General features: G+C 33.8%; 3 protein-coding genes and 2 non-coding genes across 5 annotated transcripts; 3 read left to right on the top strand and 2 right to left on the bottom strand.

Moving 5' to 3' along the window:
* Window positions 1-481: 481 nt before the first annotated feature.
* Window positions 482-555, top strand: TRNAV-AAC (transfer RNA valine (anticodon AAC)). Its single transcript has one exon. It is a non-coding gene; the product is annotated as a tRNA-Val (tRNA).
* Window positions 556-3,185: 2,630 nt separating this feature from the next.
* On the top strand, window positions 3,186-4,757 carry LOC143553460 (glycine-rich RNA-binding protein 4, mitochondrial-like). The gene is made up of 4 exons (XM_077043465.1): window positions 3,186-3,358; window positions 3,914-3,982; window positions 4,244-4,350; window positions 4,458-4,757. Exons 1-4 carry the CDS (start codon window positions 3,265-3,267, stop codon window positions 4,503-4,505), a joined length of 318 nt encoding a protein of 105 aa, XP_076899580.1. The 5' UTR covers window positions 3,186-3,264; the 3' UTR covers window positions 4,506-4,757.
* Window positions 4,758-6,217: 1,460 nt separating this feature from the next.
* On the bottom strand, window positions 6,218-6,842 carry LOC143555159 (histone H2B.3-like). Its single transcript, XM_077044771.1, has one exon. The coding sequence runs from the start codon at window positions 6,764-6,766 to the stop codon at window positions 6,356-6,358; it is 411 nt and encodes a 136-aa protein (XP_076900886.1). The 5' UTR covers window positions 6,767-6,842; the 3' UTR covers window positions 6,218-6,355.
* A 2,661-nt stretch (window positions 6,843-9,503) lies between these two features.
* Window positions 9,504-9,577, bottom strand: TRNAV-AAC (transfer RNA valine (anticodon AAC)). The gene has a single exon. It is a non-coding gene; the product is annotated as a tRNA-Val (tRNA).
* Window positions 9,578-16,607: 7,030 nt separating this feature from the next.
* On the top strand, window positions 16,608-17,206 carry LOC143553452 (histone H2B.3-like). Its single transcript, XM_077043457.1, has one exon. It carries the CDS (start codon window positions 16,684-16,686, stop codon window positions 17,092-17,094), a length of 411 nt encoding a protein of 136 aa, XP_076899572.1. The 5' UTR covers window positions 16,608-16,683; the 3' UTR covers window positions 17,095-17,206.
* Window positions 17,207-17,698: the final 492 nt, after the last annotated feature.

Below are 17,698 nucleotides of genomic sequence, written 5' to 3'. Positions count from 1 at the left end.
CTGAAAAAATAATCATAGACCTCGTAACATTGTTCAACTGATGTTTAAAGATGATGCCACAAGCAAGTTCATAACACATGATTGTTGTGTAGTCAGACGGTTGGCCAAAGCAATTGACTTTGTGATGACATGATAAAAAAGAGAATTGAAGCCAAATAATACTCTGGCTGCTGAAGTTCAATTTGGCCCTATGTTTATATATGTAAGAATGTTTGATTCATATTTGTTAGTGTTATTTCCTTCTTGTTTTGGTTATCTACCATTGATGACTTATAAGTGTACTTTTGTATATATTATATGCACATATAGTTTAGTTAACTTGTTATACTTAAATTTAAATACGTTGATTACTTTTGTGTTTGTAACAGGCATGTATGGATTTGAAAAAGACTGATAACTAAAAGTGAGAAGATAATGCAAGTAATGCTTTTGATATTCTTCATGTGAATAAGATAATTTTATATTGACCGATAAACAAAATGGTTTCGTGGTGTAGTTGGTTATCACGTCAGTCTAACACACTGAAGGTCTCCGGTTCGAACCCGGGCGAAGCCATAATTTTTTTAGAAAACCGCTGTTTGATTTGGATTGTTTCTTTATTTTATTATGCCATCTTTTGAAAGCTTGAAATGCTAAAGAAACAACAAGAAAACGTCACTGTGTATCAATGGATGTAAATGTGTCCAAAGAAAACATAAGAATATTTGCTTTGAAATCACTTAATTCCAACATATCATTATATGAAGTAAAACATATTGTACACCGGGTGTTGGTTAAAGCTAAATCCGCCACTAAAAATCTTCGGCCAACCATTGTACATACCCAATCTAACACTTTAAAAAAGTTTTCTTTAAACCAAATCTACCGATAATATACTCCAATCAAACGAAAAAATGAATATTGGATTTTAATAATCTCTATTAAATGGTATTGGCCGATAATAATCCTTATTTGTTTTATCACCACTAGCGGTCCCAAATTCAAAAAAGTTGGCCCCCAATGGTACCCCGTTAAAAATGACTTAACGACGTTATAGTTTTTTATGAATTTCAAACCAATGTTTTAAGGCTTTTGATCGTTAGGAGGATACAAGTCGATTGGTGTAAAACTTAGCTCGAAACAATGATCCAAAATACTTGATTTTGGTTAATTGTAAGTTCAAACACCCGAATTGAAGCATTGTTTCGTCATTTGAAGAACTATTTCAAACTAAGTTTTACACCAGTCGACTCGTATCCTCCTAACGATCAAAACCCCTAAAAAATTGGTTTGAAATTCAGAAAAAACTATAACATCGTTAAGTCATTTTTAACGGGAGACCATTTTGGGGCCAACTTTTTTGAATTTGGGACTGTTACTGGCGATTAAATGAATAGGGATTATTATCGACCAATACCATTTAATAGGGATTATTAATATCCAATATTCCAAGGAAAAAAGAATCTCAATATTTTTATGCAAATTTTAAAAGTATTAAAAGGTATAAAAACTAATTTTTGTTTAAAAAATAATGAAAGTAGATAAAAGTTAACAAATGGGGTTTTTTCTCACCTTAACTCTACTAAACCGGAATATAGGTGGTCATGTCTTCATCTCATTTGATATTATCTGATTTTTACTTGTTTCTCTTTTAAATATACATTGTGTTATGATCAAATACAAACAGTTTTTTTATGTAAAAAACGTGGGGGTGTCAATAGTGTCGGGCTAGCGGATTAACGGGTTGATAGGTTTCGGGTTGGCGGGTTAGCGTGTTGAGATTCTTCAACCCTAACCCAACCCATATTTTTATTCGTGTCGGGTCGTGTCGACCCATTTAAATTTGTATCATGTTCGGGTTGTGTTTCAGGTCAATCCATTTTACATGCATATGTGTAATATCTATTGACTTAGTAATAAATTTAACAATATATTACTTTTATAAAACTTGTTAATAATTTGTAATAAATCCAATTGTTTATGTGTATTTATCTCTCATTCTCAATTAACAAACTTAGACTCACATATTGAGCTCTAGATAAGAACAACGAATGAGATAATCAGAGAACATACAGTTATAACTAATAAAAGGAAATTATTAGAAGTAAAAAGTAGTGTATAAAGAATTTAGTTTTACTTTTAAAAGTTAATTGATATATGAAAAATTAATAAACTAAACATTCAACTTTAAAATTTAAAGCATCTTATCGCTAACGTTTTGTTCTTGAGTTTTTTAACCAATGAAAGAAAAGGAAATGAGAGGGAATGATAAGAAATGGAAGGGAATGAATTTTTTTTTAATTATGTGTGTTCTTGAGTTTGAAGGAAATTAGAGGAAATGAAATGATAACTATGTTATCCTTATAATCAGCCCATTTTTTAGAGGATAATTTATTAAAAAAAAACATCAATTTAATATCTCCTAACTCCTCATACTCATTTCTTTTTCATTCTAAAAAAAACTTAAGAACACTCATTTTTTAATTATCCTTAGTTTTCCTTTCTTTTCTCTCATTTAAAAAAACTCAAGAACAGGGCGTAAGATAAAACTATTAACTTCTCTAAAATTGTTAAGTGGGTTAACAGGTCAACCCACTTTTTAACGGGTCGGGTTCGGGTTGACCTGTTTAAGAAAACGGGTCCCGTCAACCGATCCAAAACCTATATTTTTTTGTGTCGGGTTCGTGTTGAGTTTCGGGTCGTGTTAGGAATTGACACCCTAAGAACATATAGATAAATAGAGTAATTATATTTAATTTAATTGAGAATAAAGAGAGAAGAAAGTGGGCCGTGTTGGGTAAAGTGGTCAAGGCCTGTCGTTAGCCAGGCCCAAACCTCATGTTAATGGTGAACAAAGTGTCGGGTCGAGTCGGAGACTGTAAAGAAGAAGAAGAAGAAAGGGGATTTAGTTAGGGCTTGTAAATTGGAGCAACAGAGAATTGCATCGATGGTAAGATCACTCCTTCACCAATAATATTAACATTACACTTTGTTTATTCAAAACTACTTCCCTTAATTTAATTCATCTAAATTCAAAATGGAGTATAAGATTATCAAACTAGATAGATTGTATTCATTATCAAACAGGTTGTACCATCATACTGAACAATTTACTTCACAATGTTATTATTATTTTATATATAAATTTGTTGATTCAAACTTCTTTGTGATAAAAAAGAAGTTGGATTTGTAACTGCAAAAACAAATATCAACTTGACTAATACTAATTTGAGTTTATTAGTTTTCTTTGCTCCTTGTTTAGAATTGAAAACAAACAGGCGAATAATGTTGGCGGTAAATGGTGTTTATCGGTTTTATTCGCCGCCTTTATTCAGGTGGATGACATGGCGCCACTCTTCCAGCAAACTGTTTGTCGGAGGTAACTCGTTTTCTCTCTGATTTTGTTATTATCTCGGTATTAAAAAAGCACGCCTCGCACCTCATGCACATTTGGGTCAAAATTTGGTTAAAGTTAAGTTTGTGGGAAGCTGATTTATAAAAATAACCAAACAAATGAAGAAGTTATAAACGGTTTGCTTGATAAAAACGATTAGTAAACCGTGCGGTGGGAAGTTGGTTTATGTTCGCTTATTTAATAAATTAACGAACATGGACAATCTATTTTGTTCATTTAGTTAAACAAATAAACACGAGCACACGCCTTGCTCGTTCATTTATGTTCGTGGACGTTCGTTTGCGTTTGTTCATTTACGTGCGTTTGTATATTCACTTAATTTTTAGACCCATTATAATTTCGTCTGCGTTATGAAATTAATATATTGCCCATTATAGTTTAGTCAAGTGTTATTATTTTTTAGGCTCAGTAGATTGATTTTCAGCTTACAAGCCTGCTCGGGATTGTTAGATTTATTCTAGAACATCATCTAGCTGCTTGTCATTTCTTGTATTCATGATAGTGTATCTATGGGCACAGGGCTTTCTTATGATACAAATGAACCCGTGTTGAAAGAGGCGTTTGAGAAGCATGGAGAAATTATTGAAGGTATGTTATATTTTTAACGTGTTAAACACTTCAAAAAAAGTAATTAAAAAGGGAACGGGTCAAAGTGTTTAAAGTTTCCAACAGTGTGTTTTCAATCCAGATCAATCTTTTTATTCAAAAAATTAGAACTTTAATTAAAGTCGTATTAGTTTCATGCTAATTGTTTAACAAAAATTGGTTTGGAGAAAGTGTTTTGGCCTGCCACCCAACTCGCTCAATTTTAAATAAACGAGTTGCGTAATAATGTGAGCGTGTTTGCAGTAAATGTTATATGTGATCACAAGAGTGGCAAATCAAAAGGGTATGGGTTTGTGCATTTTGTTTCTGAGGATTCAGCCAGCAAAGCCTTAGCAGAAATGGATGATCAGGTAAAATTCGATTTATCATTTACATTATTACATAAATACATTTTATTGCTATTATTTGTAACCAAATGATTAGTTATAATAATTATGTTGTTATGTCTTCTTTTTAGGTACTTGATGGTAGAAATATACGGATCGAGTATGCACGCAAGAAATAAATGCATATTAGAACCCAATTTTGTGTTTTTTTGTAACTTTCAATGGTGTAGTTTCTTATGTCAAGCTCTGTTTAGTTATTTTGATTTTTGTTTCTTTGGGTATATTTATTTACCTGCCACTTTAGTGGGTATGCTTACTTTTAGCGAAGCACGCTTTAGAAACTGCATAAAAACATACACTGAGTAAGAAAATAATCTTGTATTTGGGTTGTTTTGTGTAATGTATCATGTAAAGCAACTCTTTGTAAATTACATTTTGCTTATCGTTTCAAACATACATGTTTAAACTAGAGTTGGTTTGAAACCACATAGCATTACAACTTTTTGGCATCAACATAATTTTCTTTCAACATAATTATCAGTGCTAGTTATAACTTTTAATAATGATAGACATGGTAAAAAAAATCTAAACACTTCTTAAAAATTTCACGAGGTATGAGTTTAAGAGCGGCAATTTCAGATATGAACTGAACACAACACGAAAGAATGTAGGTTTTTAGTTAGTTAACACAACCATGTTTATAAAACAGATCAATCCAAACACGAAACCTTTAATATATGGGTTACATGTTAAACTGGAAGAATCAAAAACACCACTTTTCGCCTCTTAATTAAATTTGCAGACACGGTTTGAACAAAAACTTTTGTTTCTCTCTATTAAACTGAAAGGAATACAATAAAATAACTATACGATTTATACTACTGCTACTTCTCCTGTAAACTCAAAATCAAACAAACTTTAAACAAAAGTTAAACAGCAAAATTCAAACTTATAAAAAAATTTAGTAAATACCAATTAAATATTTATTCCTAACTTGTAGGACTCAAGTCACTTCTGCCTTCAAACCGAACTCGGGTATTGTTATCATTCCCTCCCAATACCGACAGCTCTCATTCCCATCCTCGAACACAGCTCGTACAACTTGATTCTCAACAGCCCCGTACATCAGCAATTTGTGACTCAGTATCAACATACACCAGATCAACCTCTCCTTTTAGCACCTTCTCACGATCGAAATGATAATGATAATGAGCCTCCTCGTGTTTCATTCAAGCGTGAAAGGTTAAGCAAGTTGAAAATATGCCAACCAGTTAGTTATCTCATAACAATTTTACCTTGTACCTAATAACTTGAATTAAATCTTTCCATCAACCTCACCAGCCACAGGTTCTTGAGTTGAACAGCCTCAAGTGTTGATGACACAATTGGTTGCCTCTTGCTACACCATAACACTGCACCACTTTCAATCATAAACACATACCCCGTAGTTGATCTTCGTGTACTCGGGTCTCTTGTGCAGTCAGCATCACAAAAACGTTTTGGCTCAACTTCGCGCTCCCCACTTAGAACTCTATCTCATACCCGACTGTTCCCTTTATATAACTTCGTATTCGAAGAACATCAAACAGGCACTGACACACTGTGGCCTTCTCGAGATTTGCATATAGCTGAGAACTCTACTGTGAACACGAAGCTGGGTCAGGTTACATGAAGAAAAAACCACCACCAAAAATTACAAATGATTTTTACGCACTCAGACTTGTTCACAACTTATTCACATCATTACGTTTTACCATATGATATTCTAAGTCAGTTTTAACAAGTTTTTAGATAGGTTTCAGATAATGGAAAACCTAGCTTTCAATTTTAACAATCTAACATCATGAACTCCAAACCACAGCAAATTACACCAGTTAAAAAAACTGATAAAAAACAAAAACATAACAATCATATTTCATAAAGCTTCCATTGAACAAATTGGATCAACAACATCCAAATTTACAGTATCATAACATCATCAAACCTAACAAGTAACAACCCAAAAACCAACATATTCCTTAAAGACATTCTAAGAACTGGTGAACTTGGTAACAGCCTTGGTGCCTTCAGACACGGCGTGCTTGGCCAGCTCACCGGGCAGCACAAGCCTGACCGCAGTCTGGATCTCCCTGGAGGTAATGGTGGGCTTCTTGTTATACCTGGCGAGCCTTGAACTCTCCTGGGCAAGCTTCTCAAAGATATCATTGATGAAGCTGTTCATGATCCCCATGGCCTTGCTGGATATTCCAATGTCCGGATGCACCTGTTTCAAGACCTTGAAGATATAGATCTTGTACGTCTCCACGCTCTTCTTCGATCTCTTCTTCTTCTTATCAACGGCTCCAGCACCGGATTCCTTCGGCAGTTTCTTTCCGGCCTTTGGCTTCTTCTCCGCCGGTGACTTCTCGGCCGCAGGCTTCTTCTCGGCCTTCGGTGCCATTGTTTTCAGAGAATTGGTAATTCTAGGGTTTGGGATTTGGGGGAAATTAATGAATTGGATTTGGTTGTGTGTGGAGAGACTGTGTGGTTACGGAAGTGGTTATATGTGGGATTGTGGTGTTTTTTGATTGGTGTTTTGGTTGATATGCGGATTGGTGACGTGTCGTGATAATGGACGGCTGTGATGAATTTGGTCATCTCTTTGTTTGAAGATTGATGACGAAGGCGCTTGAAGTTTTTTCATTTTTTGGTTTTCCCACTGTCGATTATTTTAGTATTATTTTTTATAATTTTATTTTATTAGGAAAAAATAGCTGATTTGGGTGAATAATTCTTTTTGAGTAATGATTTGTCAACTGAAAATATATGTTGTGTTAATTTAATTGGGCCAAATCATGTCGTGAGTCGGTATGTTGTGAGCATCTACTGGCTTAAAAGTTCAAACACGTTTAAATGAACAAGCATAGTATATGTCGGTGTGAGAACTTAAACATCAAACGGTCAACGTAAACAAACTGGCAATTGATCAAGGAAAGTTCTTAGGTTTTTAATGATATCATTGAAGGTTGAATGCATACTATTGAATCAAGCTAAGGACTTGAATAGAACAATCGTAAAGATTATGTAGTCATAACAAACAATCCGTTGACTATTATTCAAAAAAAAAACTAGTGCATGCATAGAAAGAGTTGTTACATATAAGTTTGAACCGGTCTTCAATATTCTGCCTTGATTCGAATTTCATGACTCCAAACTTTTGCTTGAAATAACCAAATTTTCTCTTGAAAGTGTACCAAAACATCAGCTGGCTGGTTGTAGGTATTGCAAAACTCAAGACTGACTTGCCATTGATTAACCATCTCAATAATGAAATGTTACTTTGGCTCAATGTACTTGGATCGACAGTGTAGTATAAAGTTGGAGTCATGAAATCAACCATTTTCTACGTTATTGTCGAATTAATATGCACTTCATCATTATATCAACATTTTTTTTAAAGGTGTCGATATTTTTTGCATGTAAAGCAGTTATGTACTTTACTTTTATCAAAGGTTTCATATCCTCAACCATTCCTCTCCCCTTAAAGGAAGTCTGACCACTACATCCTCGCCAAGGGGCAAGTTGTTTTGTTCTTAGTATACTTGAAGTGTTAGCATTATGGTCACCAATTTCTCTATCAAGTGAAGCTATGTTGTTCATTCTTTCTTCTCGAGTATGAGGAGTCCCCACAAAGCTTCATAGATGATACATCACATAAATCAAATACAACTTCAATCAATGGAATGACATAGTTGATCTTAGGAGATAAACTCCCAAGTACCTTATGCGCCACCTTTTGGTCTGTAAATTCTTCACCGTAGGATCTTTGTTGCCCCACATTATTCATAATGCGATATAAGTAATCCCTAGCCAACTCATCATCCTTTATCGACATGTTTTCAAAGGCCCTTTGAAGGCATCGTAGTTTAACTAACTGTACATGTGAATCACCTTGGAATTCCACACGTAGAATATCCCAAGTGTTTTTGGCCGTATGCAGCAACAACTAGATATAAGAGAATGTTGTGAACACCTTATTGGATAAGGGTGGCCTTAGCATTTTTGCTTGTAGTTTCTCGGTTGTTCTGTGGTCCATCTCCTTTACCGGTTACCCCAAATACACGGTATTCCACATTTAACATGATCACGACAATGTTTTCACCCGAAGACTCGAATGTTCGTATCCGTCACCTTCGAACACCGGGAATGATCTGACCGGTAGTGTTTGCAATGGCGGAAGATTCAACCATTTTTTTTTGTTTGAAGGTATATGACAATTAGGATATTATGGCAAAATAGAAGTAGGGATAGTTGATACTCAGCTGATACCGGTATGTTGGTATAAGAACTTAAACATCAAACAATCATGCAAACAAATGGACAATTGATCAAGGAAGGCTCTTAGCTGTTTTTTTATTTATTACTATTGGATGTTGAATGAATACGATTACATCAAACTAGAAACTTAAACCTTAAAGACTAGGTAACCATAACAAACAATCTGTTGGCTGTTTTTCAAAATAAAGTAAACTCTATGTACATGTATAAAAAGAGTCGTTCCACATAAGTTTGAGTTTGAACAAGTCTTCGATAATGTCATAAATGGTCGGTCTAGCATGTTTTGTCAGTGGAGGCAAAAAAAGAATAAAAAAATATAATAATAATAATAATAATAATAATAATAACGGTATATATGTGAGGGGAGGAAAACTACCAATACAAATTGCTTATGCCAATTGCCAAAAACTCTTTTAAGTGTTTACAAATAATAAACTACACATACACATTTTCATGTAAAATATAAAATAAGCCAAAAGGTAGCAAAACATATAAAACACATGTATGAATATCAATTCAAGATTTCAAGTCATGCACACATAAATGTTACTGAATATTTTATAACTTACATGTGCTCTAAAAAAAAGGGAATCCCTAATCTACATTCATCTGCTTGCTCATTAATAAAAATTACAACACTTTGATAGATTTTGTTCGGGTCCACAAGCAAACTATGTAACTACTATTCAAATGAAAAAAATAATAATAATCCAAATCTAAGCATTATTTTCCTTGGTTCATATAGTTTCACATGGATTGCAATACAGCTTGCTGAACCATTTTGATCACCAGAGCATGAAGATAAAGGCCCTATTCTCGAGTATTAGGAAATCAAAACACCGGAGTAATAAAAAATGCTTTGGCTTCGCCCGGGTTCGAACCGGAGACCTTCAGTGTGTTAGACTGACGTGATAACCAACTACACCACGAAACCGTTTTGTTTACTTCGCGAAGTTTTTTAATTAAGACTATTATTCATAGTGACATTAGAAAGACATCTTTCATTCTTTCTTGACTTTCCCCTTTTCTTTGTTATCTTCATGATTTCATCATCTGTAATATAACAATTTCTTCATTAGTTTCTTGTATGCTTGCATTATCTTTCACTTTGTATGCTCCACACATGCCTAGTACAAACACAAAAGTAATCAAAGCATTGTCGTTCAAGTATAACAGGTGTCAGGTGTGTAACTAAACTATATATGCATATAACATGTTAAAAAAACACTTATGAACACCAATGGTAAATAGACCAATATGATTGGGTTTTGCCAACCTTCAAACTGGTTTCAACCCAAATTGGTTCCACCTTTAACCAATTTTAACTTTTGTTATCCTAAGCCGGAATCCCAAATCCTTTCGTTAAAAAAATTTGCATCCCTACTTACATCGGTTGTTTCACAAAAACATGTGACCATATTGAATCACGGCAGCTGAAAAGTATTATTTGGCAAATTCTTTTACCGAGAGTAGTAATGTATTATTTGGCTTCAATCCTCTTATTATCATCTCATCACAAAAAGTCAATTGCTTTGGTCAACGACAACTGCCAATGGCACAACAATCATGTGTTGTGAACTTATTTGTTAAACAAAATTGGGTTTTATATCAACATTAACAAAAGTTTTAGCCTTATATTGCATAAAAAAATAAGTAAATAAATAAACAATTTCCAACGAATATCTAAATTTTGTCACGATTCTAGTTTTATCATGATTCTAATGCCAAAGGGAAACGATCAAAGCTATACGCACACCACGAACGTTATTGTGTGTTACAGTAAACACACTTATAACGTGTTGTATATATGTTATGTATATGTATGCATCATTGCATTGTATGGTACACCATACGACCTTATAGGGCACCGAGCTTGATGGTAACACTCGTATAGAGATATTCGACCTTTGAAAATGACAAATAAGTTAATCCCTCTCAAAGAGCTCAATTCATACTTTTGATGCATTAACTTCTCATAGTCATTGTAAAAATTTTCCCGAGTGCATCCAAAGATGATGTCATCCACGTAATTTTTTTAACAAGATATCTTCTTTTATCCTCTTGGCGAATAAGGTCGATCTTAACAATATCTTTTCTCTTGAAGTTGTATTCCAATAGATATGTTGAGAGTGTCATACAAGGCTCTTGGTGCAATCCATAAAGAGCTTCATCATGCTTACAGACTTAGATAGGATGGTTTGGATCCTTAAAGCTTCTTGGTGCGCGCGCGCACACACACATCTCTATTAATTTTACCATAGAGGTTCCAAGATATAAAAACAAATAGAGGATTCTTGAATGCTTTCATGGTTATTTTATGAAGATTGCCATTTACATATATTGTCTAATGGTTCATTCGTTCATGTTTCCATAAACACCCATGTGATCTCAAACAAGAAAAGCAATCGGTTTCTATGCATTGGTAAACCCCGATTTACAAAAGTAGAATAAAGTGGATTACATTTCTTATTTTTGACATGGAATTGTTACCAAATGCATGAAAATGTCTATATCCTAGCTATTGTTGTATAAAGGAATATAGACTTTTATTACTTGAAAAACACTTGAAATCTTGGATCACAAAAGGAAGAGCAAGTTGTTCTTGAAGCCATTTTAATTCCTACATGCTCATACACTTGAATCCGTGAACTTGAAGTTCACAGTCAGGTTTTGAGCAGTGGCGTAGCCACACTTTGAGGTGGGGGGTCCTCTGTCCCCTGTGAAATTTTTTTTTTACTAGTATATATGTGTTAAAATCCCGACCGACCTCTGTATAATTTTGACCCCGACCCCTGTGTGATTTCGAGGATGGCACAATGACCCCGTTGGGATTTCGAGAACAACCTTATGAAATTTGAGACCAACCCCAATAATTTTTATTGACATTTGCAAGTTTAATTATATAAATGTATATAAATAATATACCAACTAAATTTGAGTTTAGTAGGAAATAATTAAAATACAAGTTTAAGCTCAAATGCGCAATTAATCCATGCTCAATTTATAAGCACAAGTCTAAAACTCCCAACTTAATCTGTAATTAAGCTAATTAAAAAAAGGAGTATGATGGCGGAAGTAATAGATCATGTAAATTTAATGGATTAAGTGTTTTAATCTAAAAAAATGTTTCAGCTATACATTATTTTGCTCACCTACTTTATTTGCATTGGTGTATTGTTTATTCGTTAATTGAAGTTACCTCTCATATCATTATTACTCATTGCAACCGTATGCGTTGAAATTTGCTTTTCGGCGATGGAGTACGTGAAGTCCAATTTGGTAATCATATGGGTGATGAGAGTTTAAACGATTATTTTATTTAGTTCATTAAAAAACAATCTGCTTATAAATGTCAAACTAGATGATGTTTTGATAATATTTCATAAAATGAAAGCCCGCGTATAACAAAGCTATATATATTGTTCAATAATTATCATTTATAATAAAGTTTCTCGTACTTTTCTTTTGTTATATAATTCTTTATTTGATTATCATTTTTTTCTATATATATGACCGACGCAATTCAGCCCGACCCGATGGTCAAACCGGACCAAAAAAAATTTTATATAGCGATGGTTAATTATGTAGAGATAAAAAAATTTCTGACCCCTATAAGAAAATTTCCTAGATCCGACACTGGTTTTAAGAGGACTTTATAAGCCGTGCGTTTGAAAAGGAAGAACATTCACAAAATTACTAACTATCGGTAATTTGAGTCTATCCTGCAAGTAGTTATAATCCTAACTTATATACATTAATAGAGTAGAGTTAACATACAAATAAAAAAAATGTGCAGCATGCAAACTAAAACAAAGCGGTGGCATTTTTGTAAATAAGTGGAAATAATGTTTGTGGTGCAATTTAATTATATTATTTAGGGGCTGTTTGGTTCATTCAGATCTAAATGAGTCAGATCTGAATGAGCATCTGTTCCATTTAACAACAACAGTAAGTCTGAATAATTCAGACATAAATTTAACCATTCAGATGTTTTTATGTTTGGAACCAAACAGTCTGAAGTATGAATGAATCAGATGTTTACATCTGAATGGTTCCACTCAGAGCCCTTATATAAACAAAGTAACTCTGTTTGTAAAATATATAGTGTAATTGTTTTAACTAGAGTAATTATTTTGTTAGTAGAGTAATTATTGAATCTGATTCTTCTTCTTCCTCAAATAGCATGGTTCAAAAACACCCATGTAACTACAAATTGATTGGCAAATCACACTCTTTCTTGTTTCAATATGCCGTAAAAAGCTTTAAATAAGAGAAATTGTAAACATATATATTCTCTAATATTATCATAATAATCCGGTCTCGCCAGAGACATACAGATATAACTTCCGATCGGAACGATACATCGGCTTTAGTGGTCGTTCGCTGCCGCCGACTAGAGCGAGTATGTTGCAGCGGGAAATGACGGTGATGCCGCTACCGGAGTTAAAGTCTCACCGGAATATTTATCGTTGTTGTAGATACGGAAGTTGCACTTGGTGCTAGCTGCGAATCAATGGAGCCTTGGTTGAAGGAGAGGTGGCGGAGGTTGGCGATGGAGTGATTGGAGTCCGGTGGTGGATGATGAAGAATATGGAGATGGGGTCTGCGGCTGGTGATTAGTGTTATTGGATAAGAAGGGGAGACTGTTCAGTTCTTATATTTAGCACATATTTTTTTATTTGTATTTGATCTTTATCCTACATTAATAAGTAGGGCTGTAAATGAATCGAACGAACACGAACAAGGCCTTGTTCGTGTTCGTTCGTTAAGGAAATAATGTGTTCACGAACGGTTCACGAACACTTACCGAACGAGATTTTATGTTCGTGTTCGTTTGTTAAGGAAAATAACATGTTCACGAACGGTTCACGAACACAAACGAACACAAATAAAATCGACAAAGCCCAGAGATTAAGACCGATGTATTCATTAATGTGAATAATGAAATCATGTAAACGAATTGAACGAACACGAATAAGGGCATGTTCATGTTCGTTCATCTAACTTTAAACAAACACAAACATTTAATCGAACAACTATTTATGTTCATGTTCGTTTATTTAAAAAAATGAACATTTGTGTTTGTTTAGGTTTGTTTGTTTAAAATCTACAATATAACTGAACAAAGATAAAGAACATATATGAACACAAACAAACATAAAAGAATATAACTAAACAAAGATAAAGAACATATATAAACACAAACAAACATAAATGAACATAAATGAAAACACTTAAATGAATACAGATTAACAAATATAAAACTTTAAGTAAAATGACTCATCCAAGTAATATTTAATTATTTTTTATTAATACATAAACAAACATAAATAAACATACACAAACGAACATAAATAAACGAACGTTCATGAACATAAATGAACGAACGGAACACGTGTTCATGTTCGTTCGCTTAATTAAACGAACACGAACTTTTTGTTCATGTTCGTTCGTTTATTAAATAAACGAACATAAATGAACTTCCCACCGAACATTTCACGAACAGTTCACCGAACGTTCGGTTCTACAGGCCTATTAATAAGCATTATCAAATGAGGAATAGTGAAGTTTTTATTTTCTTCACACAATTATGTCTATAGACTAGTATCTTATAATCAAATGCTATGTGCATCATGTTGGTGAAAGGAACTCGTTGAAGCTTTGATCATCCTTCTTCATCCTCTAATTTTTAAAGGTTATTATTCTAAACTAAACTATGAATTGTTTAATTTCAAGAAATGTATGCATTTGGATCCTTCGCCTTGGTTTTTTGTTTTAAAAATTTAAACCTATAAGCCAAACATGCTATAAATTGCTTATGTTGCTTAAAATGATTGTCAAAGGAATGTTAAAAACCCCAACACCTCTTTGATAAAGTATTTCACACAATCTTACATTGTTAAAAACAAACCTCGACAAACCTCATTAAAAAATAATAAATATGTATATATATAGTATATATGTGTGTGCATGTGAGAGGCAGTGTTACATCACAAGTTCTTTGAAAGTTTGCACGAAGGACTTTCCACCCAAAACCTTAATTCACTCCACAACAAGAGATTTGTGTGTTTCAAAGTTTGCATATTGCCATGTAGATCCAAACATGGTTCAACATATTTGGAAACAGAGCTTCAAAAATTAACAAGACTCACGTAACGTTCAAAACACAAGGAAATGTGAATTGGGTGTTCACATTCGTTGGGTATCAACTGTCGGGATGGCATTTTGCACTCCTCTTGGTTTGTGTTTTCAGTTTTGGCCTATAAAAGGATGTCTTGTTCAACAGTAGTTACCCTTTTTTGTTCTAACAAATACACATACATATACATAACATATCTTTCTTGATTACTTCATGTATCATGCATCATTTAGAAGAGACATCAAAAATAAAAAAAAGAACAAGCTTAACGAGTTCTTTTATTCATTCTTGTAATATTGTGAGTTCATCACGAGTGTTGTTCTAGTGATTAGTTAGTGAGAGGTTCATCGTTTGTTGGTGTGCTGTGAAAAAAGTGATCTCTAGGTTTGTAAACGAGCTGAGCTCGTGCCTAGTTTGGATGAGCCGACTCGTTTACAACTTGATAAGCACCTGTATATTTTCACTATTTTCAAACAACATTATGACGAACTAATAGTTACTTTTCCTTCAATTTGCTTTTTTTTACAACTCACACAAAAGTTCGTTACTTATCCTTCAATTTACTTCAATGATGACAAACAACATTATGATAAGCATCTCTAATGTACTCTTAATTACATATTTATTTGTAATCACGAGACTTAAATCCACAACCATTAAAAAAACAAAATTTTATACAAATATTAACAGTGGACCAGTGGTAGGTCAATGTCCCTTTGGTCTAAATGATAAAAGATCTTTTATCATCTTCACTCTTATCATGTAATTTATTATTTCTAAATTTTGTGATATGTTACTACTATAGTATTAAGCAAATTAAATTTTATTATTAAAAAAAACTCATTTTGGACCGGAAGTATTGGCACTAACAAAATATTCACCACCCGAATAACTATTAACTCGAACCCGAAAGTATCCATAGTTATGAAATCCGAGATCAAATGTAATAAACCTGAACCCAACCCATTCTAATTCGAGTCGACCATCAAGTACTTTTAATAAGTTTCGTGTAAACCCGAATAACCCCATTTGACCCAGTTGACCGTAACATATGCTATTATATCATCGATTAGTATTCTACTCCGATTCCAACATACCAACTACCATCAAATCGATTATGTATCTTGGATTATGTGGCTTGTTATTTGATTATGAGTATAAACATTTGAAGATGATACATTTTTCTTGAATTTTAGTATACATGTATTTCTTTAGTTTTTTAGATTAAATACTTGAAACCCGCTTATTTCATACTCATAAAACTTGAACCTGAAAAACTTGCAGGAGATTAGACTCGGTAGTAGAAATATCTCTCAAAGCCAAGGAACCCAACTTGAGAAGCTGAAACCTAAATGTACAACCTCAATATTGAATAACACCTCTAATTGCAAGTAGAAAATAATAAAAAAAAATATCTTTTTTAACTAGTTAAAAACTAAAAAAACCCTATAACGAGTTCATAGAAAGAAGTAAAATGAATAAAAGGTTAACCGAAAAATGATTTTAAAAGCTATAACAGATTAGTTAAAAATAATAAATAAAAAAAATCTACTTATACATACTTCTCAATCAGTCATAAATAATTTTTACATAACACCTCAAAAAGAAATAAAAAAGTCCCCAAATTGAGATTTATGTATTGGTGGGAAAACCAAAAAATGAAAAAACTTCAAGCGCCTTCGTCATCAATGTTCAAACAAAGAGATGACCAAATTCATCACAGCCGTCCATTATCACGACACGTCACCAATCCGCATATCAACCAAAACACCAATCAAAAAACACCACAATCCCACATATAACCACTTCCGTAACCACACAGTCTCTCCACACACAACCAAATCCAATTCATTAATTTCCCCCAAATCCCAAACCCTAGAATTACCAATTCTCTGAAAACAATGGCACCGAAGGCCGAGAAGAAGCCTGCGGCCGAGAAGAAGCCGGCGGAGAAGAAGCCAAAGGCCGGAAAGAAACTGCCGAAGGAATCCGGTGCTGGAGCCGTTGATAAGAAGAAGAAGAGATCGAAGAAGAGCGTGGAGACGTACAAGATCTATATCTTCAAGGTCTTGAAACAGGTGCATCCGGACATTGGAATATCCAGCAAGGCCATGGGGATCATGAACAGCTTCATCAATGATATCTTTGAGAAGCTTGCCCAGGAGAGTTCAAGGCTCGCCAGGTATAACAAGAAGCCCACCATTACCTCCAGGGAGATCCAGACTGCGGTCAGGCTTGTGCTGCCCGGTGAGCTGGCCAAGCACGCCGTGTCTGAAGGCACCAAGGCTGTTACCAAGTTCACCAGTTCTTAGAATGTCTTGAAGGAATATGTTGGTTTTTGGGCTGATTCAGGTTTTGTAAATCTGGATTTTGTTGATGCAGTTTGTTTAGTGCTATGAAACTTAATGAAATATGGTTGTTAAATTTCAATCTGTTTTTATTTGATGTGTTCAGGTTACTTGTTAAACGTTTATAATACTTTTATAGGTTAAATCGTTTGATTTACATACCTTTCTAAACTTCGTGAGAAAATTTGTGATACCAATTCATTTTTTGTGAATATTTCTAGTTTTTCTACCTCTCTCTAAACTGAGAAAATTTTCAGTTTTGGTTATCTGTATGATTCTACAGACGTATTACTTGGTTAAGGTTCAATTCATTTGATATAACCCAACCTAAACTAGACTGCAACCTTAGTAGGTGAAATCTATAGGACTGACGACTGGATTCGGAGTCCCAATCCTGCAGGTTTTTTAAAAACCAGCAGTTATTAATGAATTCGTTGTTATAATCCCTTCCCAATGAATCTGATGTTTGCAATTTTCTGTTGAATGACCATCTTCACCATGTCAGACTTGCAGCCTTGCTGGTACTACATATTTTCCAATTGTACATTAAATTTGATAAAATTAAGCC

Source organism: Bidens hawaiensis, unplaced genomic scaffold (genome assembly GCF_021521415.1).
Source record: "Bidens hawaiensis isolate Kalapana, Puna unplaced genomic scaffold, B.hawaiensis_p1.1 tig00001032_1, whole genome shotgun sequence".
NCBI lineage: Eukaryota > Viridiplantae > Streptophyta > Magnoliopsida > Asterales > Asteraceae > Bidens > Bidens hawaiensis.
This window is presented reverse-complemented; position numbering and strand designations above follow the sequence as displayed.